Genomic DNA, 25,448 nt, shown 5'->3' on the forward strand with positions numbered 1-25,448 from the left:
AATCTCTCTTTGACGACACCTAACAGTGTTTCCCCTGAGGTTTGTTTCCCAGCAGGACAATTCTTTTTTTTTTGTGGCATCCACATTTTAGCAGCGGTGGTGCGCCGCAGTTAAATGCATATAGGGGATTGCATTTCCTGACAGTATGCCTTGTTTTAGGCCTTGGGTTTTCCCTGGTCAGGTTACTTGGTTGGGGAAGAACTCCTTGTTCCATCTATGCTAAACGGTGTTATACAGTACAGGCTAACAGTATTCTAATCTAAGGTACTCGTATTGATTCACAGTTCTGTCTCTTCCCACCAACAGGGACCATGGTGCATAACGGTCACGGGCTTCCCCCCTCGGCCCACAGTGTTCACTCCTTCCTGCACCAGTACACTAGTTCCTTCAAGAAGCCCCCTCTGCGGAGACCCCAGAGCGTCATAGGTGGAGGAGGGCTAGGGTCTTTTATGGCCGTTCAACGCAACGGCAGCCGCCTTGGTGAGACCACACACACACACACACACACACACACACACACACACACAGCGTCATCTGAGAGAGGGTAGGACAGTGGAAACTGACCAGGGAGTGGTTGCTGCTGTAGTTCCCAGCAGCAGTGGATGACGTTGAGTTGATGGAAAGAATAACATTCAGTCGTGTTTATGGTCCCTCTGCTCTTATCAAGTAGTGATTATACAGTCCTTGTCAGGGCGGGCAATTTTTTACCATATTGACCTCATCCTGTGAAAATGGCACATCTCTCTCTGTTTCATCCTTCTCCTCCCACTCTCCCCCTCCTCTCTCTGTTTCATCCCTCTCCTCCCACTCTCCCCCTCCTCTCTCTCTGTTTCATCCCTCTCCTCCCACTCTCCCCCTCCTCTCTCTCTGTTTCATCCTTCTCCTCCCACTCTCCCCCTCCTCTCTCTGTTTCATCCCTCTCCTCCCACTCTCCCCCTCCTCTCTCTGTTTCATCCCTCTCCTCCCACTCTCCCCCTCCTCTCTCTGTTTCATCCTTCTCCTCCCACTCTCCCCCTCCTCTCTCTCTGTTTCGTCCCTCTCCTCCCACTCTCCCCCTCCTCTCTCTGTTTCATCCTTCTCCTCCCACTCTCCCCCTCCTCTCTCTGTTTCATCCCTCTCGTCCCACTCTCCCCCTCCTCTCTCTCTGTTTCATCCCTCTCTCCCCCTCCCCTCTCTCTGTTTCGTCCCTCTCGTCCCTCTCTCCCCCTCCCCTCTCTCTGTTTCGTCCCTCTCGTCCCTCTCTCCCCCTCCCCTCTCTCTGTTTCGTCCCTCTCGTCCCTCTCTCCCCCTCCCCTCTCTCTGTTTCGTCCCTCTCGTCCCACTCTCCCCCTCCTCTCTCTCTGTTTCGTCCCTCTCGTCCCACTCTCCCCCTCCTCTCTCTCTGTTTCGTCCCTCTCTCCCCCTCCTCTCTCTCTGTTTCGTCCCTCTCGTCCCTCTCTCCCCCTCCTCTCTCTCTGTTTCGTCCCTCTCGTCCCTCTCTCCCCTCCTCTCTCTCTGTTTCGTCCCTCTCGTCCCACTCTCCCCCTCCTCTCTCTCTGTTTCGTCCCTCTCGTCCAACTCTCCCCCTCCTCTCTCTCCGTTTCGTCCCTCTCGTCCCACTCTCCCCCTCCTCTCTCTCCGTTTCGTCCCTCTCGTCCCACTCTCCCCCTCCTCTCTCTCTGTTTCATCCCTCTCTCCCCCTCCTCTCTCTCTGTTTCGTCCCTCTCGTCCCACTCTCCCCCTCCTCTCTCTCTGTTTCGTCCCTCTCGTCCCACTCTCCCCCTCCTCTCTCTCTGTTTCATCCCTCTCTCCCCCTCCTCTCTCTCTGTTTCGTCCCACTCTCCCCCTCCTCTCTCTCTGTTTCGTCCCTCTCGTCCCTCTCTCCCCCTCCTCTCTCTCTGTTTCGTCCCACTCTCCCCCTCCTCTCTCTCTGTTTCGTCCCTCTCGTCCCACTCTCCCCTCCTCTCTCTCTGTTTCGTCCCTCTCGTCCCACTCTCCCCCTCCTCTCTCTCTGTTTCGTCCCTCTCGTCCAACTCTCCCCCTCCTCTCTCTCCGTTTCGTCCCTCTCCTCCCACTCTCCCCCTCCTCTCTCTCTGTTTCATCCCTCTCCTCCCACTCTCCCCCTCCTCTCTCTCCGTTTCGTCCCTCTCCTCCCACTCTCCCCCTCCTCTCTCTCTGTTTCGTCCCTCTCGTCCCACTCTCCCCCTCCTCTCTCTCTGTTTCGTCCCTCTCGTCCCACTCTCCCCCTCCTCTCTCTCCGTTTCGTCCCTCTCGTCCCACTCTCCCCCTCCTCTCTCTCTGTTTCGTCCCACTCTCCCCCTCCTCTCTCTCTGTTTCATCCCTCTCGTCCCACTCTCCCCCTCCTCTCTCTCCGTTTCGTCCCTCTCGTCCCACTCTCCCCCTCCTCTCTCTCTGTTTCATCCCTCTCTCCCCCTCCCCTCTCTCTGTTTCGTCCCTCTCGTCCCTCTCTCCCCCTCCCCTCTCTCTGTTTCGTCCCTCTCGTCCCACTCTCCCCCTCCTCTCTCTCTGTTTCGTCCCTCTCGTCCCACTCTCCCCCTCCTCTCTCTCTGTTTCGTCCCTCTCGTCCAACTCTCCCCCTCCTCTCTCTCCGTTTCGTCCCTCTCGTCCCACTCTCCCCCTCCTCTCTCTCTGTTTCGTCCCTCTCTCCCCCTCCTCTCTCTCTGTTTCGTCCCTCTCGTCCCTCTCTCCCCCTCCTCTCTCTCTGTTTCGTCCCACTCTCCCCTCCTCTCTCTCTGTTTCGTCCCTCTCGTCCCTCTCTCCCCCTCCTCTCTCTCTGTTTCGTCCCTCTCGTCCCACTCTCCCCCTCCTCTCTCTCTGTTTCGTCCCTCTCGTCCAACTCTCCCCCTCCTCTCTCTCCGTTTCGTCCCTCTCGTCCCACTCTCCCCCTCCTCTCTCTCCGTTTCGTCCCTCTCGTCCCACTCTCCCCCTCCTCTCTCTCCGTTTCGTCCCTCTCGTCCCACTCTCCCCCTCCTCTCTCTCTGTTTCATCCCACTCTCCCCCTCCTCTCTCTCTGTTTCATCCCACTCTCCCCCTCCTCTCTCTCTGTTTCATCCCTCTCGTCCCACTCTCCCCCTCCTCTCTCTCTGTTTCGTCCCTCTCGTCCCACTCTCCCCCTCCTCTCTCTCCGTTTCGTCCCTCTCGTCCCACTCTCCCCCTCCTCTCTCTCCGTTTCGTCCCTCTCGTCCCACTCTCCCCCTCCTCTCTCTCCGTTTCGTCCCTCTCGTCCCACTCTCCCCTCCTCTCTCTCTGTTTCGTCCCTCTCTCCCCCTCCTCTCTCTCTGTTTCATCCCACTCTCCCCCTCCTCTCTCTCTGTTTCGTCCCTCTCTCCCCCTCCTCTCTCTCTGTTTCGTCCCACTCTCCCCCTCCTCTCTCTCTGTTTCGTCCCTCTCGTCCCACTCTCCCCCTCCTCTCTCTCTGTTTCGTCCCTCTCGTCCCACTCTCCCCCTCCTCTCTCTCTGTTTCGTCCCACTCTCCCCCTCCTCTCTCTCTGTTTCGTCCCTCTCGTCCCACTCTCCCCCTCCTCTCTCTCTGTTTCGTCCCTCTCGTCCAACTCTCCCCCCTCCTCTCTCTCCGTTTCGTCCCTCTCGTCCCACTCTCCCCCTCCTCTCTCTCCGTTTCGTCCCTCTCGTCCCACTCTCCCCCTCCTCTCTCTCCGTTTCGTCCCTCTCGTCCCTCTCCCCCTCCTCTCTCTCTGTTTCGTCCCTCTCGTCCCACTCTCCCCCTCCTCTCTCTCTGTTTCGTCCCTCTCCTCCCACTCTCCCCCTCCTCTCTCTCTGTTTCGTCCCTCTCTCCCCCTCCTCTCTCTCTGTTTCGTCCCTCTCGTCCCACTCTCCCCCTCCTCTCTCTCCGTTTCGTCCCTCTCGTCCCACTCTCCCCCTCCTCTCTCTCTGTTTCGTCCCACTCTCCCCCTCCTCTCTCTGTTTCGTCCCACTCTCCCCCTCCTCTCTCTGTTTCGTCCCTCTCGTCCCACTCTCCCCCTCCTCTCTCTCATTTCGTCCCTCTCGTCCCACTCTCCCCCTCCTCTCTCTCCATTTCGTCCCTCTCGTCCCACTCTCCCCCTCCTCTCTCTCCGTTTCGTCCCTCTCGTCCCACTCTCCCCCTCCTCTCTCTCTGTTTCGTCCCTCTCGTCCCACTCTCCCCCTCCTCTCTCCTTCTCTCTTAGACATTGTCCATGAGAATATGAAGATGGGTTCTGATGGAGAGAGTGACCAGGCATCAGGGACCAGCTCAGACGAGGTTCAGTCCCCCACAGGGGTGTGTCTGAGGAACAGGGGAAACCGACGCATCTCTGCAGAGGTACGTCTAGCCCACGGTCTGACCCACCTTCATCCCTCCATCCCTTCACTGCCCGCTCCAGGGTGGAGGAGGATCGGAAGGGTTTTTTGTCAGAGGCGTTCAACTACTTTTGGAGGACAATGGAAGTTTAGGGGGGAGATAATTTTTTTTAATTAAACCAAGTAAAAATTTGTTTTGGCGTGTTACACAGATTTCTATTATACTTCCACTGTCCTCTATGAGTGACTCACTATCTCTCTCACACGCAGTTCATTCCTCACCTCACGTACCCTTGGCCATATACACTCACTGGCCAGTTTATTAGGTACACCACCCCGTTTGGGGAAATTGATGTCTCCTACAGGCAGTGAGCCGTGGTTTGCTATATAAAGCAGGAAGACGGGCAGGGAGACATTCAGTTACTGGAATGGGCAAAACGAGTGACCTAAGTGACTTTGAGCGTGGTATGATCGTTGGTGCCAGGCACGCCGGATCCAGTGTCTCAGAAACGTCCGCCCTCCTGGGCTTTTCACGCACGACAGTGTCTAGGGTTTCCCCGAGAATGGAGCGACAAACAACAAACATCCAGTCAGCGGCAGTCCTGTGGGTGAAAACAGCTTGTTGATGAGAGAGGTTGAAGGATAAGGGCAAGAATTGTACAAGCTAATAGGCGATCCACAAACAGACAAATTCAGGCTATTCTAGAGGCAAAGTGGGGTCTGACCCAGTACTAGCTGTGTGTACCTAATAAACTGTCCAAGTGAAGAGGCGACTCCGGGATGCTGGCCTTTTAGGCAGGGTTGCAAAGAAAAGGCCATATTTCAGACTGGCCAATAAAAATAACAGATTAAGATGGGCGAAAGAACACACACTGGACAGAGGAACTCGGAGTCCGGAGTCGCCTCTTCATTGTTGACCTTGAGACTGGTATTTTGCGGGTACTATTTAATGAAGCTTCCAGTTGAGGACCTGTGAGGCATCTGTTTCTCAAACTCGACACTCTAATATACTTGTCCTCTTGCTCAGTTGTGCACCGGGGCCTCCCACTCCTCTCTTTATTCTAGTTAGAGCAACTTTGCGCTGTTCTGTGAAGGGATTAGTACACAGCGTTGTACGAGATCTTCAGTTTATTGACAATTTCTCACATGGAATAGCCTTCATTTCTCAGAACAAGAATAGACTGACGAGTTTCAGAATAAAGTTATTTGTTTCTGGCCATTTTGAGCCTGTAATCAAACCCATAAATGCTGATGCTCCAGATACTCAACTAGTCTAAAGAAGGACAGTTTTATTCCTTCTTTAATCAGAACAGTTTTCAGCTGTGCTAATATAATTGCAAACAGGTTTTCTAATGATCAATTAGCTTTTTAAAATGATAAACTTGGATTAGCTAACACAACGTGCCATTGGAACACAGGAGTGATGGTTGCTGATAATGGGCCTCTGTACGCCTATGTAGATATTCCTTAAAAAACCAGCCGTTTCCAGCTACAATAGTCATTTACAACATTAACAATGTCTACACTGTATTTCTGATCTATTTGATCTTATTTTAATGGACAAATTTGCTTTTCTTTCAAAAACAAAAACATTTCTAAGTGACCCCAAACTTTTGAACGGTTGTTGTTTGTGTGTGTGTGTGTGTGTGTGTGTGTGTGTGTGTGTGTGTGTGTGTGTGTGTGTGTGTGCGCACACACTTTACCGGTTAAAGGTTTTAGAACACCTACTAATTCAATGGGTTTTCTTTATTTTTACTATTTTCTACATTGTAGAATAATCGTGAAGACATCAAAACCATGAAATAACACATTTGGAATCATGTAGTAACTAAAAAAGTGTTAAACAAATCAAAATATATTTGAGATTCTTCAAATAGCCACCCTTTGTGCAAAGCTGTCATCAAAGCAATCTTGGCATTCTCTCAACCAGCTTCACCTGGAATGCTTTTCCAACTGTCTCAAAGGAGTTCCCACATATGCTGAGCACTTGTTGGCTGCTTTTCCTTCACTCTGCGGTCCGAATCTTTACCGTGAAATGCTTAATTACAAGCCCTTAACCAACAGTGCAGTTCAAGAAGAAGAAAATATTTACCAAGTAGACTAAAATTAAAAGTTATAATAAAAAGTAACACAATAAGAATAACAAGGCTATATACAGGGGGCACCATTACCAAGTCAGTGTGCGGGGGTACTAGCTAGTTGAGGTAATCTGTATATGTAGGTGGCGGTCGAAGTGACTATGCATAGGTAACAAACAAACAGCGAGTAGCAGCAGTGTACAAAAGGGAGGGGTCGATGTAAATTGTGTGGTGGCAATTTTATGAATTGTTCAGCAGTCTTATGGCTTGGGGGTAGAAGCTGTTGAGGAGCCTTTTGGTCCTAGACTTGGCGCAGTCTATAACTTGGGTGACTGGACTCTCTGACAATGTTATGGGCTTTCCTCTGACTCTGCCTATTATATAGGTCCTGGATGGCAGGAAGCTTGGCCCCAGTGATGTACTGGGCCGTACGCATTGCCCTCTATAGCGCCTTTCGGTCAGATGCCGAGAAGTTGCCGTACCAGGCGGTGATGCAACCGGTCAGGATGCTCTCGATGGTGCAGCTGTAGAACCTTTTGACGATCTGGGAATCCATGCCAAATCTTTTCAGTCTCCTGAGGGGGAAAAGGTTGTCTCGTGCCCTCTTCACAACTGTCTTGGTATGTTTGGACAGTGAAACTCTCAACCCACTCTACTACAGCCCCGTCAATGTTAATGGAGGCCTAAGTCCTTAGTCTTGCTCACATTGAGGGAGAGGTTGTTGTCCTGGCACCACACTTCCAGTTCTCTGACCTCCTCCCTATAGGCTGTCTCATAGTTGTCGGTGATCAGGCCTACCACTGTTGTCGTCAGCAAACCTAATGATGGTGTTGGAGTTGTGTTTGGCCACGCAGTCGTGGGTGAACAGGGAATACAGGAGGGGACTAAGTACAAAACCCTGAAGGGCCCCAGTGTTAAGGATCATTGTGGCAGACGTGTTGTTGCCTACTCTTACCACCTGGGAGTGGCCCGTCAGGAAGTCCAGGACCCAGTTGCAGAGGGAGGTGTTTTGTTCTAGAGTCCTTAGCTTGGTGATGGGCTTCGTGGGCACTATGGTGTTGAATGCTGAGCTGTAGTCAATCAACAGCATTCTCACATAGGTTTTCCTTTTGTCCAGGTGAGAAAGGGCAGTGTGGAGTGCGATTGAGATTGTGTCATCTGTGGATCTGTTGGGGGCGGTATGCGAATTGGAGTGGGTCTAGGGTGTCTGGGAGGATGCTGTTGATGTGAGCCATGACCAGCCTTTCAAAGCACTTCATGGCTACTGACATGAGTGCCACTGGTCGGTAATCATTTAGGCAGGTTACCATCGCTTCCCTGGGCACAGGGACTATGGTGGTCTGCTTGAAACATGTAGGTATTACAGACAGTCAGGGAGAGGTTGAAAATGTCATTGAAGACACTTGACAGTTGGTCCGCGCATGCTTTGAGTACACGTCCTGGTAATCCGTCTGGCCCAGCGGCTTTGTGAATGTTGACCTGTTTTAAAGGTTTTGTTCACATCGGCTACCGAGAGCGTTATCACACAGTCATCCAGAACAGCTGGTGCTCTCGTGCATGCTTAATTGTTGCTTGACTCGAATCAATCATAAAATGCATTTAGCTCGTCTGGTAGGCTTGTGTCATTGGGCAGCTCGCGTCTGGGTTTCCCTTTGTAGTCCGTAATAGTTTTCAAGCCCTGCCACAACCGACGAGCGTCAGAGCTGGTGTAGTAGGATTCAATCTTAATCCTGTATTGACACTTTGTTTGTTTGATGGTTCGTCTGAGGGCATAGCGGGATTTCTTATAAGCGTCCGGATTAGTCTCCCGCTCCTTGAAAGCGTTAGTTCTAGCCTTTAGCTCGATGCGGATGTTGCCTGTAATCCATGGCTTCTGGTTTGGATATGTACGTACAGTCACTGTGGGGATGATGTCATCGATGCACTTATTGATGAAGCCGATGACTGAGGTGGTGTATTCCTCAATGCCATTGGATGAATCCCGGAACATATTCCAGTCTGTGCTCAATGGGATTGAGATCCGGGCTCTTCGCTGGCCATGGCAGAACACTGACATTCCTGTCTTGTAGGAAATCACGCACAGAATGAGCAGTATGGCTGGTGGCATTGTCATGCTGGAGGGTCATGTCAGGATAAGCCTGCAGGAAGGGTACCACATGAGGGAGAAGGATGTCTTCCCTGTAACGCACAGCGTTGAGATTGCCTGCAATGACAACAAGCTCAGTCCGATGATGCATTGACACACCGCCCCAGACCATGATGGACCCTCCACCTCCAAATCGATCCCGCTCCAAAGTACAGGCCTCGGTGTAACGCTCATTCCTTCGACGATAAACGTGAATCCGACCATTACCCCTGGTGAGACAAAACCGCGACTCGTCAGGGAAGAGCACTTTTTGCAAGTCCTGTCTGGTCCAGCGACGGTGAGTTTGTGCCCATAGGCGACGTTGTTGCCGGTGATGTCTGGTGATGACCTGCCTTACAACAGGCCTACAAGCCCTCAGTTCAGCCTCTCTCAGCCTATTGCGGACAGTCTGAGCACTGATGGAGGGATTGTGCCTTCCTGGTGTAACTCGGGCAGTTGTTGTTGCCATCCGGTACCTGTCCCGCAGTGTGATGTTCAGATGTACCGATCCTGTGCAGGTGTTGTTACACATGGTCTGCCACTGTGAGGACAATCAGCTGTCCGTCCTGTCTCCCTGTAGCACTGTCTTAGGCGTCTCACAGTACGGACATTGCAATTTATTGCCCTCGCCACATCTGCAGTCCTCATGCCTCCTTGCAGCATGGCTAAGGCACGTTCACGCAGATGAGCAGGGACCCTGGGCATCTTTCTTTTGGTGTTTTTCAGGGTCAGTAGAAAGGCCTCTTTAGTGTCCTAAGTTTTCATAACTGTGACCTTAATTGCCTACCGTCTGTCAGCTGTTAGTGTCTTAACGACCGTTCCACAGGTGCATGTTCATTAATTGTTTATGGTTCATTGAACAAGTATGGGAAGCAGTGTTTAAACCCTTTACAATGAAGATCTGTGAAGTAATTTGGATTTTTACGAATTATCTTTGAAAGACAGGGTCCTGAAAAAGGGACATTTTCTTTTTTTGCTGAGTTTATGTATGTGGTTGAACATACACACTTATTTTTTTGGAATATACTTTTATTATTCCCCAAACCCTACCACCCCTCCCCCAATTGGAGAAAACGAATAAACAATAACACTTAGGCTTCTACCTTCAGTTTATACATACTATACACATTTTACAGACACAATCTATTTTACAATAGTTTGTATTTATTCCTTTATCTATTTCTGATGTCCATCCAGTTTTATTTCTATTTGTAACTGTGCTATTTCACAACATTTCTGAACCTATATACATTTTACAGACCTCGTATGTTTTACATTGGTTATATTGTTGTTATTAGTCCCACCCTTCAGCTTCATTCAACCACTCCCATCTATCTCTTACCACCCTCCATTTTGGATTTCTAGCAGCCATATATTTTTCAACTGTGCTGTGATGCTTCGCAAAAGTACTGAACCTTTCTATTCTCATAGCTTCTACAGATTGTAAATTAAAGATAAAATAATTATTATATTATTGATTGATTGACTATGGCTTTTCAAATCACCCAGTATTGCTATCTGCAGTGTTAGTTCTAGGTAAATGTTGCAATTCTTCAGCTATTCCTGGACCTTTGACCAAATACAAGCTACATATGGACAGTACCAAAATAAATTATCTACTGACTGCCTCCTCGCAGCAAAATCTGCAGAGTTGGAAAGATTGTCTGTCTGTCTGTCTGTCTGTCTGTCTGTCTGTCTGTCTGTCTGTCTGTCTGTCTGTCTGTCTGTCTGTCTGTCTGTCTGTCTGTCTGTCTGTCTGTCTGTCTGTCTGTCTGTCTGTCTGTCTGTCTGTCTGTCTGTCTGTTTGTCTGTTTTTGAATCCGGTGTCGTATTGCTTGTCAATTCATAAACCACGTGCCATGGAATCATAAATATTTTCCAATTTATATGGCACAGTTAAATGACATTTCCTTAAATGAAATTGGTATGTTTTTATTCATCACAATTTTCTTTAACCATTTTTGATCTTTAATGTATGGCCGACAGGGAAGTTCCTTACTTTTTCCCCCTTCGACTTGCCTCTTCCATATTTGTGGTAATGCTGCAATTAGTTGGTTGTAAATTTGGGTAGAGCAGATGCATACGTAGTCTTAGCACATACTGTACCTAATCTTAACACGTACAAAATCTTAACACAAACATAACATTTTACTTTTTTTTTGTATTTAAAAAAAAAAAAATATTCATCCCTTTTTCTCCCCAATTTTGGTAGTTACATTCTTGTCTCATTGCTGCAACTCCCGTACGGACTCAGGAGAGACGAAGGTCGATATCCATGCATCCTCCGAAACACAACCCAACCAATCCGCACTGCTTCTTGACACAATGCCCGCTTAACCCGGAAGCCAGCCACACCAATGTGCCGGACGAAACACTGTACACCTGGCGACCGTGTCAGCGTGCACTGGGCCCGGCCCGACACAGGAGACGTTACCCTGCCGGCCAAAACCTCCCCTAACCCGGATGACGCTGGGCCAATTGTGCGCCGCCCCATGGGTCTCCTGGCCGCAGCCGGCTGTGACAGAGCCTGGACTCTAACCAGGATTTCCAGTGGCACAGCTAGCACTGCGATGCATTGCCTTAGACCACTGCACCACTCGGGAGGCCCCACAAATGTGATCTTACCTTGTGTCTCACACACACCACCCGCAGGTCCTCATGACACATCAAGCTATTAGTGTGTGTGTGACAGACCAGACAAAGATCCAACAGCAACATTGTTTGTCATCAAACTAGTATCCAGAATCTAAATCTTACTACTGTAAATCTAGCTTTGGAAGACAAACTGGGAAGGGCATATGATGAGTGATGTCCACAAGGAAAAGGGATTGGTTGTTTTCCAGAAAAGTACCGAGCAACGAGGCCTGCCTTGGGAACAACAAAACAGAAGAGAAAAACCAATGGGTGTTTCCCAAATGGCACCCTATTCCCTATGTAGTGCACTACTTACGACCAGGACCCTATGGCACCCTATTCCCTATGTAGTGCACTACTTTTGAACTAGGGTGACAGTTGAGACGTAGACCAAGTGCTTAGGCCGGATTAAAAACATCCAAACCAAAAAACATTTAGCAGCTTATTTCGGGGGGGCTACACAGGAACGTGAAACCCCACAAACAATACCTCTCTTCCTCTCTGGTTCTCTTTTTTCTCTCTTTTCATTCACCCTCCTTTTCTCTTTATTTCTATCCCTCCCTCCCTCCCTCTCTCTGACTCTGCTAGTTAGATAGCTCTCCCCACGCTGGCTCCTGTAGGCGATCCACAATTAGCTAGCTAGCTCCTGTTCAGAGCCACTCCCTACAGAGTCCTGCTTTGTGTGTTTTGGAACGAGTTGTTTGATTGACCCCCTCCAGGCAGCACAGCTTCAGCCCAGAGCACCACAACACATCCCATCACATGCCTGATGAGTATTGACACATTGCCTTTAGCACACAGGGAGAGGGAAGGAGCTCCACACACTAGTAGCCAGAGGTGGGACCAAGTCATTGTTTTACAAGTCACAAGTAAGTCTCAAGTCTTAGCACTCAAGTCCCAAGTCAAGACAGGCAAGTCCGAGTCAAGTCTCAAGTCAAGACCGTCAAGTCTCGAGTCCTAAACAAGTCATAATGTGCTCTTCACCAAATGTAACACCATTTCATATTTTTAACAAGAGTAATAGTTAGTATATTACATTTACGCAAATCATGAATGCTTTTAAAAAATATCTATATATTTATTACTTTCCAAATAAAGGTTATATTTCCATGGAAATGCATGGGTAGCCATGAGAAAGACCCCCCCCCCCAATAGTGGTCGACTATCGAGGATCGCTATGGGGCACAATCGGGCGATGTAGGCTTGTACACAATCACCCAACCTTAACACACACACACACACACACTCTCTCTCTCTGTGTGTGGTTACAGTAGGCTAACATATGTCGATGGCTTTAGGAACAGCAGTAACATGAGGCAGGGTTTAGGCTACCAGCTGTCTAGCCAGTTGTAGCTCAATCTGGGTGCAATGATCACGTTCCTGCACTGACTGACTGTGTGGAGGCTCGTTGATTTAACGTTACGTTAGCCTACATGATACACCAGTAAAGTAATAAAATACACTGCTCAAAAAAATAAAGGGAACACTTAAACAACACAATGTAACTCCAAGTCAATCACACTTCTGTGTAATCAAACTGTCCACTTAGGAAGCAACACATATACCAGCGCTCCTGGGCCCTATCACACGGTCCATATACCAGCGCTCCTGGAGCCTGGGGCCTATCACACGGTCCATATACCAGCGCTCCTGGGCCCTATCACACGGTCCATATACCAGCGCTCCTGGGCCCTATCACACGGTCCATATACCAGCGCTCCTGGGCCCTATCACACGGTCCATAATACCAGCGCTCCTGGGCCCTATCACACGGTCCATATACCAGCGCTCCTGGGCCCTATCACACGGTCCATATACCAGCGCTCCTGGAGCCTGGGCCCTATCACACGGTCCATATACCAGCGCTCCTGGGCCCTATCACACGGTCCATATACCAGCGCTCCTGGGCCCTATCACACGGTCCATATACCAGCGCTCCTGGAGCCTGGGCCCCATCACACGGTCCATATACCAGCGCTCCTGGGCCCTATCACACGGTCCATATACCAGCGCTCCTGGGCCCTATCACACGGTCCATATACCAGCGCTCCTGGAGCCTATCACACAGTCCATATACCAGCGCTCCTGGAGCCTATCACACGGTCCATATACCAGCGCTCCTGGAGCCTATCACACGGTCCATATACCAGCGCTCCTGGAGCCTATCACACGGTCCATATACCAGCGCTCCTGGAGCCTATCACACGGTCCATATACCAGCGCTCCTGGGCCCTATCACACGGTCCATATACCAGCGCTCCTGGAGCCTGGGCCCTATCACACAGTCCATATACCAGCGCTCCTGGGCCCTATCACACGGTCCATATACCAGCGCTCCTGGGCCCTATCACACGGTCCATATACCAGCGCTCCTGGGCCCTATCACACGGTCCATATACCAGCGCTCCTGGGCCCTATCACACGGTCCATATACCAGCGCTCCTGGAGCCTGGGCCCTATCACACGGTCCATATACCAGCGCTCCTGGGCCCTATCACACGGTCCATATACCAGCGCTCCTGGAGCCTATCACACGGTCCATATACCAGCGCTCCTGGAGCCTATCACACGGTCCATATACCAGCGCTCCTGGGCCCTATCACACGGTCCATATACCAGCGCTCCTGGGCCCTATCACACGGTCCATATACCAGCGCTCCTGGAGCCTATCACACGGTCCATATACCAGCGCTCCTGGAGCCTGGGCCCTATCACACGGTCCATATACCAGCGCTCCTGGGCCCTATCACACGGTCCATATACCAGCGCTCCTGGTGAAGTTGCCCCTAAAGTTCAGAGGAGAATAGAACTGTATCGTCCATTCTGAATATGTATATTTTCCTTTGGCATTACCATACAATAAGGATTACAACATTATACCCACTATAACATTTAAACAGTGGACCTGACATCCTGTATGAAGGGATTCACCGACCTCTCTGACTGAGCCTCTTCTGTCTGCGGTCAGTCAGGTACAGTAGTATTATATAGTCCTGTAGTCTACAGAGGAAACATGGCTGTTCTGTTGTCAGTAGTATTATATAGTCCTGTAGTCTACAGAGGAAACATGGCTGTTCTGTTGTCAGTAGTATTATATAGTCCTGTAGTCTACAGAGGAAACATGGCTGTTCTGTTGTCAGTAGTATTATATAGTCCTGTAGTCTACAGAGGAAACATGGCTGTTCTGTTGTCAGTAGTATTATATAGTCCTGTAGTCTACAGAGGAAACATGGCTGTTCTGTTGTCAGTAGTATTATATAGTCCTGTAGTCTACAGAGGAAACATGGCTGTTCTGTTGTCAGTAGTATTATATAGTCCTGTAGTCTACAGAGGAAACATGGCTGTTCTGTTGTCAGTAGTATTATATAGTCCTGTAGTCTACAGAGGAAACATGGCTGTTCTGTTGTCAGTAGTATTATATAGTCCTGTAGTCTACAGAGGAAACATGGCTGTTCTGTTGTCAGTAGTATTATATAGTCCTGTAGTCTACAGAGGAAACATGGCTGTTCTGTTGTCAGTAGTATTATATAGTCCTGTAGTCTACAGAGGAAACATGGCTGTTCTGTTGTCAGTAGTATTATATAGTCCTGTAGTCTACAGAGGAAACATGGCTGTTCTGTTGTCAGTAGTATTATATAGTCCTGTAGTCTACAGAGGAAACATGGCTGTTCTGTTGTCAGTAGTATTATATAGTCCTGTAGTCTACAGAGGAAACATGGCTGTTCTGTTGTCAGTAGTATTATATAGTCCTGTAGTCTACAGAGGAAACATGGCTGTTCTGTTGTCAGTAGTATTATATAGTCCTGTAGTCTACAGAGGAAACATGGCTGTTCTGTTGTCAGTAGTATTATATAGTCCTGTAGTCTACAGAGGAAACATGGCTGTTCTGTTGTCAGTAGTATTATATAGTCCTGTAGTCTACAGAGGAAACATGGCTGTTCTGTTGTCAGTAGTATTATATAGTCCTGTAGTCTACAGAGGAAACATGGCTGTTCTGTTGTCAGTAGTATTATATAGTCCTGTAGTCTACAGAGGAAACATGGCTGTTCTGTTGTCAGTAGTATTATATAGTCCTGTAGTCTACAGAGGAAACATGGCTGTTCTGTTGTCAGTAGTATTATATAGTCCTGTAGTCTACAGAGGAAACATGGCTGTTCTGTTGTCAGTAGTATTATATAGTCCTGTAGTCTACAGAGGAAACATGGCTGTTCTGTTGTCAGTAGTATTATATAGTCCTGTAGTCTACAGAGGAAACATGGCTGTTCTGTTGTCAGTAGTATTATATAGTCCTGTAGTCTACAGAGGAAACATGGCTGTTCTGTTGTCAGTAGTATTATATAGTCCTGTAGTCTACAGAGGAAACATGGCTGTTCTGTTGTCAGTAGTATTATATAGTCCTGTAGTCTACAGAGGAAACATGGCTGTTCTGTTGTCAGTAGTATTATATAGTCCTGTAGTCTACAGAGGAAACATGGCTGTTCTGTTGTCAGTAGTATTATATAGTCCTGTAGTCTACAGAGGAAACATGGCTGTTCTGTTGTCAGTAGTATTATATAGTCCTGTAGTCTACAGAGGAAACATGGCTGTTCTGTTGTCAGTAGTATTATATAGTCCTGTAGTCTACAGAGGAAACATGGCTGTTCTGTTGTCAGTAGTATTATATAGTCCTGTAGTCTACAGAGGAAACATGGCTGTTCTGTTGTCAGTAGTATTATATAGTCCTGTAGTCTACAGAGGAAACATGGCTGTTCTGTTGTCAGTAGTATTATATAGTCCTGTAGTCTACAGAGGAAACATGGCTGTTCTGTTGTCAGTAGTATTATATAGTCCTGTAGTCTACAGAGGAAACATGGCTGTTCTGTTGTCAGTAGTATTATATAGTCCTGTAGTCTACAGAGGAAACATGGCTGTTCTGTTGTCAGTAGTATTATATAGTCCTGTAGTCTACAGAGGAAACATGGCTGTTCTGTTGTCAGTAGTATTATATAGTCCTGTAGTCTACAGAGGAAACATGGCTGTTCTGTTGTCAGTAGTATTATATAGTCCTGTAGTCTACAGAGGAAACATGGCTGTTCTGTTGTCAGTAGTATTATATAGTCCTGTAGTCTACAGAGGAAACATGGCTGTTCTGTTGTCAGTAGTATTATATAGTCCTGTAGTCTACAGAGGAAACATGGCTGTTCTGTTGTCAGTAGTATTATATAGTCCTGTAGTCTACAGAGGAAACATGGCTGTTCTGTTGTCAGTAGTATTATATAGTCCTGTAGTCTACAGAGGAAACATGGCTGTTCTGTTGTCAGTAGTATTATATAGTCCTGTAGTCTACAGAGGAAACATGGCTGTTCTGTTGTCAGTAGTATTATATAGTCCTGTAGTCTACAGAGGAAACATGGCTGTTCTGTTGTCAGTAGTATTATATAGTCCTGTAGTCTACAGAGGAAACATGGCTGTTCTGTTGTCAGTAGTATTATATAGTCCTGTAGTCTACAGAGGAAACATGGCTGTTCTGTTGTCAGTAGTATTATATAGTCCTGTAGTCTACAGAGGAAACATGGCTGTTCTGTTGTCAGTAGTATTATATAGTCCTGTAGTCTACAGAGGAAACATGGCTGTTCTGTTGTCAGTAGTATTATATAGTCCTGTAGTCTACAGAGGAAACATGGCTGTTCTGTTGTCAGTAGTATTATATAGTCCTGTAGTCTACAGAGGAAACATGGCTGTTCTGTTGTCAGTAGTATTATATAGTCCTGTAGTCTACAGAGGAAACATGGCTGTTCTGTTGTCAGTAGTATTATATAGTCCTGTAGTCTACAGAGGAAACATGGCTGTTCTGTTGTCAGTAGTATTATATAGTCCTGTAGTCTACAGAGGAAACATGGCTGTTCTGTTGTCAGTAGTATTATATAGTCCTGTAGTCTACAGAGGAAACATGGCTGTTCTGTTGTCAGTAGTATTATATAGTCCTGTAGTCTACAGAGGAAACATGGCTGTTCTGTTGTCAGTAGTATTATATAGTCCTGTAGTCTACAGAGGAAACATGGCTGTTCTGTTGTCAGTAGTATTATATAGTCCTGTAGTCTACAGAGGAAACATGGCTGTTCTGTTGTCAGTAGTATTATATAGTCCTGTAGTCTACAGAGGAAACATGGCTGTTCTGTTGTCAGTAGTATTATATAGTCCTGTAGTCTACAGAGGAAACATGGCTGTTCTGTTGTCAGTAGTATTATATAGTCCTGTAGTCTACAGAGGAAACATGGCTGTTCTGTTGTCAGTAGTATTATATAGTCCTGTAGTCTACAGAGGAAACATGGCTGTTCTGTTGTCAGTAGTATTATATAGTCCTGTAGTCTACAGAGGAAACATGGCTGTTCTGTTGTCAGTAGTATTATATAGTCCTGTAGTCTACAGAGGAAACATGGCTGTTCTGTTGTCAGTAGTATTATATAGTCCTGTAGTCTACAGAGGAAACATGGCTGTTCTGTTGTCAGTAGTATTATATAGTCCTGTAGTCTACAGAGGAAACATGGCTGTTCTGTTGTCAGTAGTATTATATAGTCCTGTAGTCTACAGAGGAAACATGGCTGTTCTGTTGTCAGTAGTATTATATAGTCCTGTAGTCTACAGAGGAAACATGGCTGTTCTGTTGTCAGTAGTATTATATAGTCCTGTAGTCTACAGAGGAAACATGGCTGTTCTGTTGTCAGTAGTATTATATAGTCCTGTAGTCTACAGAGGAAACATGGCTGTTCTGTTGTCAGTAGTATTATATAGTCCTGTAGTCTACAGAGGAAACATGGCTGTTCTGTTGTCAGTAGTATTATATAGTCCTGTAGTCTACAGAGGAAACATGGCTGTTCTGTTGTCAGTAGTATTATATAGTCCTGTAGTCTACAGAGGAAACATGGCTGTTCTGTTGTCAGTAGTATTATATAGTCCTGTAGTCTACAGAGGAAACATGGCTGTTCTGTTGTCAGTAGTATTATATAGTCCTGTAGTCTACAGAGGAAACATGGCTGTTCTGTTGTCAGTAGTATTATATAGTCCTGTAGTCTACAGAGGAAACATGGCTGTTCTGTTGTCAGTAGTATTATATAGTCCTGTAGTCTACAGAGGAAACATGGCTGTTCTGTTGTCAGTAGTATTATATAGTCCTGTAGTCTACAGAGGAAACATGGCTGTTCTGTTGTCAGTAGTATTATATAGTCCTGTAGTCTACAGAGGAAACATGGCTGTTCTGTTGTCAGTAGTATTATATAGTCCTGTAGTCTACAGAGGAAACATGGCTGTTCTGTTGTCAGTAGTATTATATAGTCCTGTAGTCTACAGAGGAAACATGGCTGTTCTGTTGTCAGTAGTATTATATAGTCCTGTAGTCTACAGAGGAAACATGGCTGTTCTGTTGTCAGTAGTATTATATAGTCCTGTAGTCTACAGAGGAAACATGGCTGTTCTGTTGTCAGTAGTATTATATAGTCCTGTAGTCTACAGAGGAAACATGGCTGTTCTGTTGTCAGTAGTATTATATAGTCCTGTAGTCTACAGAGGAAACATGGCTGTTCTGTTGTCAGTAGTATTATATAGTCCTGTAGTCTACAGAGGAAACATGGCTGTTCTGTTGTCAGTAGTATTATATAGTCCTGTAGTCTACAGAGGAAACATGGCTGTTCTGTTGTCAGTAGTATTATATAGTCCTGTAGTCTACAGAGGAAACATGGCTGTTCTGTTGTCAGTAGTATTATATAGTCCTGTAGTCTACAGAGGAAACATGGCTGTTCTGTTGTCAGTAGTATTATATAGTCCTGTAGTCTACAGAGGAAACATGGCTGTTCTGTTGTCAGTAGTATTAAATTGTCCTGTAGTGGTAAGTAGACTAGAGAGGATACATGGCTGTTCTGGGATTACATCACTGTATGGGATTACACAATGTAATACGTCCCAGATGGGTTGTCCGGGATTAGGGCCGGTCGATGGGACAACTGGAGAGGGGGAATGGGTTCTGCGGTCAGCTGACGGATAACATCCCCCCCCCTGCCCCCAATATCACCAATCCTGGCACTGGCGGGACATAGACCAATAGGATTCCGTAGTTTAAACAAAACGCCAATCCAGTAATGGGAGCAATAACACTTACCTATACTGCTACTCTATGAACATACTGTATAAAGCATGATTCAACATCCCCCTAGTTACAACAGGTTACAGCCTACAGCTAGAGTCAGCAGGGCTAGAGTCAGCAGGGCTAGAGTCAGCAGGGCGGGGTAGAGTCAGCAGGGCGGGGTAGAGTCAGCAGGGCGGGGTAGAGTCAGCAGGGCGGGGTAGAGTCAGCAGGGCGGGGTAGAGTCAGCAGGGCGGGGTAGGGCGGGGTAGAGTCAGCAGGGCGGGCTAGAGTCAGCAGGGCGGCTAGAGTCAGCAGGGCGGGCTAGAGTCAGCAGGGCGGGCTAGAGTCAGCAGGGCGGGCAGAGTCAGCAGGGCGGGTAGAGTCAGCAGGGCGGGGTAGGGCGGGGTAGAGTCAGCAGGGCGGGGTAGGGCGGGGTAGAGTCAGCAGGGCGGGGTAGAGTCAGCAGGGCGGGGTATGGCGGGGTAGAGTCAGCAGGGCGGGGTAGAGTCAGCAGGGCGGGCTAGAGTCAGCAGGGCGGGGTAGAGTCAGCAGGGCGGGGTAGAGTCAGCAGGGTGGGCTAGAGTCAGCAGGGCGGGCTAGAGTCAGCAGGGCGGGGTAGAGTCAGCAGGGCGGGGTAGAGTCAGCAGGGCGGGGTAGAGTCAGCAGCAGGGTTCTTAAAGACTGGGGTTATGAGTCCTTGATTCCAGATGTCAGGGAAATAACCTACACTCAGGATCAAATTAAACAGTTTTAATATAGCCAATTGAAATTTTGCACTAGTGAGTTTGAGCATCTCATTTAGGATGCCATCAGGTCCGCATGCTTTTTTACATTTGAGAGCCTGAAGTTTCTTTTAGAGCTCCTGGTCAGTAATTGGGGAGTCCAGGAGTTTCTATTGCTCTCTCACCCCTTCCCTCTCTCTCTTTCTCTCTGTGTGTGTGTGTGTGTGTGTGTGTGTGTGTGTGTGTGTGTGTGTGTGTGTAGGACCTGAACAAGCGTCTGTCTTTACCTGCTGACATCCGTATTCCAGATGGTTACCTGGAGAAACTACAGCTCACCAGCCCCTCCTTCGACCAGCCACTCAGCCGCCGCTCCCGAAGAGCATCATTGGTGAGGGGGGGAGAGGGGGACAGAGGTGGAGAGGGAGAGATGGGGGGGGATGGGGAGAGGGGGACAGAGGTGGAGAGATGGGGGGGGATGGGGAGAGGGGGACAGAGGTGGAGAGGGAGAGATGGGGAGAGGGGGACAGAGGTGGAGAGGGAGAGATGGGGGGACGGACGGACAGTCAGAGCGAGAGACGGACGGATGGACGGAGAGAAGGACGGACGGACGGACAGAGAGCTCACGCCTGGTCTCCTCCACTCCCTGTTGTCTTCTGTTTACATCTCATCTCAGAATGGTCTGTGTCACCACCACTGTGTGTGTGTTTATGCTGCTGCCTGTCAGGATCAGAATAGAGGAACGGTATGGTTCACTGTTCTGTTAAGTGAATCACATACTTCCACTCACATGCACCAAACTGCCTCCTCCCTTTCACAACATCAAACACAATGTCAGATTAAATTACACCCAGTGGGACCATATAAACACACACACACACACACACACACACACACACACACACACACACACACACACACACACACACACAAGGCCGCCAGGTTTTGTGAAAAGTGTGTGTGTGTGTGTATACGTCGGTCACTGTTAACAAGGACATGAACCTCATTAACACTTGTTTATTCATCTTTTCTTTCAGTCTGAAATTGGATTCGGCAAGCTTGAGACATACATCAAACTGGACAAGTTAGGAGAGGTGTGTGTGTGTTGCTTCTTTCTCTCTCTCTATGCTCACACAAATACTGATTTGGCTTCCTCCTCTCCCTGATACCCCACTTGCTCACCATGTCTGAAAGGCCACAGCTGCCTGTTTTCCTCATGGCCATTTGATTATTAAACACTCAGTCATTCTACTTAAACCTGGTCATTGAGTTCATGGAGACCTTGACCCCTCACCTCTGCTGACCAGTGTGTTTTAGAGGGGATCAGTTTGGGCAAGGCGAGGTGCAGAAACACTCATCTGGGTCACATAGTGACTAGTTATTTGGGATGGAAGGTGATTTATCGATCAGTGATTCAGCGCAGTCTAAATGTGATATAGTTAATCACAAACATCATGATAATAATAAATCTGGATTTGGGTCTGTTAGTCCTTCACCCGCCCCTCCCCTATCTCACCCCCTCCCCTCTCATCCCTCTTCCATCCCTCTCTCCCCCCTCTCATTCCTCTCACCCCCTCCCCTATCTCACCCTCCCCTCTCTCATCCCTCTCTCCCTTTCTCATCTCCCCACCCCCCTCTCATCTCCCCCACCCCCCCTCTCATCTCCCTCTCCCCCTCTTTCATCTCCCTCTTCCATCCCTCTGTCATCCCTCTCTCACCCCCTCCCCTCTCTCATCTCTCTCTTCCATCCCTCTCGCCTTTTCTCATCTCTCTCTCTCCCCCCTCTCATCTCCCTCTCTCATATCTCCCTCTTCCATCCCTCTCTCCCTTTCTCATCTCCCCACCCCTCTCATCTCCCTCTTCCATCCCTCTCTCCCTTTCTCATCCCTCTCTCCCTCCCTCTTTCTCTCATCTCCCTCTTCCATCCCTCTCATCTCTCTCTCCCCCTCTCTCCCTCCAGGGGACGTATGCTACAGTGTTTAAAGGAAGGAGTAAACTGACAGACAATCTGGTGGCTCTGAAGGAGATCAGACTGGAGCACGAGGAGGGAGCACCTTGCACTGCTATCAGAGAGGTGTCCTTACTGAAGGACCTGAAACACGCCAACATAGTGACGCTGCACGACATCATCCACACAGACAAGTCCCTGACGCTAGTCTTCGAGTACCTGGTGAGAGGCACAAAAACATTCCCTTCTGTTACAACTTCTAGCCTACGGTGGAAAGACTAGATAATAGAATGTGAAATTAAAGGGATAGTTTGACAAATACAATTATCTTATTTTTCGCTCATGTGCTGTTGGTTGATCCTTAAAGTATTTTTAAGTTCATATCACTTTTTTATTTTTTTAATTTTGCAAGTTCCAGCAGGTTCTATCCAATGGATGCTGTGTTGGGTGTTTTGTGTTGCTGCCGTACTCTGTACCCCTTCCTGTTTGACAATGTCTGCACCTTCTTCCTGTTTGACAATGTCTGCACCTTCTTCCTGTTTGACAATGTCTGCACCTTCTTCCTGTTTGACAATGTCTGCACCTTCTTCCTGTTTGACAATGTCTGCACCTTCTTCCTGTTTGACAATGTCTGCACCTTCTTCCTGTTTGACAATGTCTGCGCCTTCTTCCTGTTTGACAATGTCTGCGCCTTCTTCCTGTTTGACAATGTCTGCGCCTTCTTCCTGTTTGACAATGTCTGCGCCTTCTTCCTGTTTGACAATGTCTGCGCCTTCTTCCTGTTTGACAATGTCTGCGCCTTCTTCCTGTTTGACAATGTCTGCGCCTTCTTCCTGTTTGACAATGTCTGCGCCTTCTTCCTGTTTGACAATGTCTGCGCCTTCTTCCTGTTTGACAATGTCTGCACCTTCTTCCTGTTTGACTGAATGTCTGCCCCTTCCTCTCCACTCACTTGTAGGACAAGGACCTGAAGCAGTACATGGACGACTGCGGGAACATCCTGAGCATGCAGAACGTCAAGGTGAGTGTAGTGTCTACAGATGGCCTGCCAGGTCTCCGTAGAGACGCAAGGCTCCTCCAGTGTTAGAAACCTATTCCCCCTGCTGGTGACTAGTGGAACATCAACTCAATCATTTCAACGTGTCAAACTCAATTCCAAAGAAAGTGGGTTTTTTAAAGCGTACGAACGAGCGTTGTACGAGTCAGTGAGAGAAAACAGACGGGCCGCGAGCATCTACGGCATCATAGCACGTCAAAATAAAAAGCAAGTCTATTTTTCTTACGTCTACGAAAGAGTAATGCTGGTAAAGTAAGCAGATAAATTACGTGGGTCGTTTGTAGAAAATGAATTTGGGGAATCGTTATCTTTCCTGTGCTAAGTAGATTAAAGATGTAGTTTAAAATGTATTGGGCTTGTAACTAATGTTTATCAGTCAAGTAGGCTCCGTATTTGAAAACAATTGCAACCTACCTGTGGTGATTTCCATCATATAGTCTAAGCAGACTACGGCTGGAAAACTCCAGGACTCTGATTTCAAGAGGGTATACTGTAGAAAGAATGAGATGTAGTTGTTTATAAATGGCTTGGGTTTATTAGAAACAACATCCTCATAAGCTAGCAAATCAACAACTAGTCCAGGTACGGTGGCTCCCGTAGGACATCTGAGGTCAAAAGGAACTCCCGACAATTTCCTCCCGGAGGCTGAATAGCGAACAGATACAACTGTTTTATTATGGATTTTCATGCTAATTCTGTTGGCATACGCTACGCAGAGTTTGGGAATTGACACTCGTTACTCTCACACGCAAATTTCACTCCGTTGACGGGTGTGTCTGTGTGATTTTGGTTTCGCACCACAAATTTAAATTCTCTCTGGAAAAGGGAAAAATAGTTATTCTAATCGGATGGAGATATTAGAGAAACTAATAAGCCTTTGTTCCTACCCACGCACAGTAGCTGACTAGAATTATCATTTTGCTGATTACACTACATGATTTATATTTCCACAGAAGTGTCCAGACTACCAGCAGAGGTCTGACATCATCATCATCTTTGTTGTTTTGTTTCAGATCTTCTTGTTTCAGATCCTGCGAGGTTTGTCCTACTGTCACAGACGGAAGGTTCTACACAGAGATCTGAAGCCTCAGAACCTGCTCATCAACGAACGAGGAGAACTCAAACTGGCCGACTTCGGTAAGAGACATGTTCTCATTCTGCCCTGGGTTCTGCCCTGGGTTCTGGGGCGTTTATAACGCTCTTCACACTTTCCTGCAGACCTGAACCGTACTGAGCTGGCTCCGATATTTCCTTTTCACTTTGTCTGATTTCTGCAACTATGGTGGAGGCGCAACCAGGCCAGCACAGTACAGGTCAGCTTGGCTCAGTTCGGCATGATTGCTGACAATGAGCCGGTCTATTCAGTGAAGACAGTAATGTTTCGTTGTGTAACTCCTTGTTTATTTTGTTCCAGGTCTGGCCCGGGCCAAGTCAGTCCCCACTAAGACGTACTCCAATGAGGTGGTGACACTCTGGTACCGACCTCCTGACGTCCTACTGGGATCCTCGGAGTACTCCACACAGATAGACATGTGGTGAGTGAGCTGAGGTGACGTAGAACCATGAGAACCAATGTAGAACCATGAGAGAACCAACGTAGAACCATGAGAACCAACGTAGAATCATGTGAGAACCCACGTAGAACCAACGTAGAACCATGTGAGAACCAACGTAGAACCATGTGAGAACCAACGTAGAACCATGTGAGAACCAACGTAGAATCATGTGAGAACCATGAGAACCAACGTAGAACCATGAGAACCAACGTAGAACCATGTGAGGACCAACGTAGAACCATGTGAGGACCAACGTAGAATCATGTGAGAACCATGAGAACCAACGTAGAACCATGAGAACCAACGTAGAACCATGTGAGGACCAACGTACAACCATGTGAGGACCAACGTAGAATCATGAGAGGACCAACGTAGAATCATGTGAGGACCAACGTAGAATCATGTGAGAACCCACGTAGAACCAACGTAGAACCATGTGAGAACCAACGTAGAACCATGTGAGAACCAACGTAGAACCATGTGAGAACCAACGTAGAATCATGTGAGAACCATGAGAATCAACGTAGAACCATGAGAACCAACGTAGAACCATGTGAGGACCAACGTAGAACCATGTGAGGACCAACGTAGAATCATGTGAGAACCATGAGAACCAACGTAGAACCATGAGAACCAACGTAGAACCATGTGAGGACCAACGTAGAACCATGTGAGGACCAACGTAGAACCATGTGAGGACCAACGTAGAACCATGTGAGGACCAACGTAGAATCATGAGAGAACCAACGTAGAATCATGTGAGAACCAACGTAGAACCATGAGAACCAACGTAGAACCATGTGAGGACCAACGTAGAATCATGTGAGGACCAACGTAGAATCATGTGAGGACCAACGTAGAATCATGTGAGGACCAACGTAGAATCATGTGAGGACCAACGTAGAATCATGTGAGGACCAACGTAGAATCATGTGAGGACCAACGTAGAATCATGTGA

The 25,448-nt window shown here is 47.7% G+C and overlaps 1 protein-coding gene across 2 annotated transcripts in view; it reads left to right on the forward strand.

The window, feature by feature from the left end:
* The window catches only part of LOC106561679 (cyclin-dependent kinase 17), a 62,556-nt gene that overhangs the window by 31,381 nt on the left and 5,727 nt on the right, over nucleotides 1-25,448 (forward strand). For both annotated transcript variants that reach the window (XM_045688487.1, XM_045688488.1), the window contains 8 exons: nucleotides 307-480; nucleotides 4,164-4,297; nucleotides 20,195-20,320; nucleotides 20,967-21,023; nucleotides 21,890-22,099; nucleotides 22,836-22,898; nucleotides 23,948-24,071; nucleotides 24,349-24,469. In XM_045688487.1, coding sequence (XP_045544443.1) covers nucleotides 307-480; nucleotides 4,164-4,297; nucleotides 20,195-20,320; nucleotides 20,967-21,023; nucleotides 21,890-22,099; nucleotides 22,836-22,898; nucleotides 23,948-24,071; nucleotides 24,349-24,469 — 1,009 coding nt within the window. The remainder of the gene's footprint in view (nucleotides 1-306; nucleotides 481-4,163; nucleotides 4,298-20,194; nucleotides 20,321-20,966; nucleotides 21,024-21,889; nucleotides 22,100-22,835; nucleotides 22,899-23,947; nucleotides 24,072-24,348; nucleotides 24,470-25,448) is intronic.

The sequence above is a fragment of the Salmo salar genome, chromosome ssa10 (assembly GCF_905237065.1).
Source record: "Salmo salar chromosome ssa10, Ssal_v3.1, whole genome shotgun sequence".
Classification (NCBI taxonomy): domain Eukaryota; kingdom Metazoa; phylum Chordata; class Actinopteri; order Salmoniformes; family Salmonidae; genus Salmo; species Salmo salar.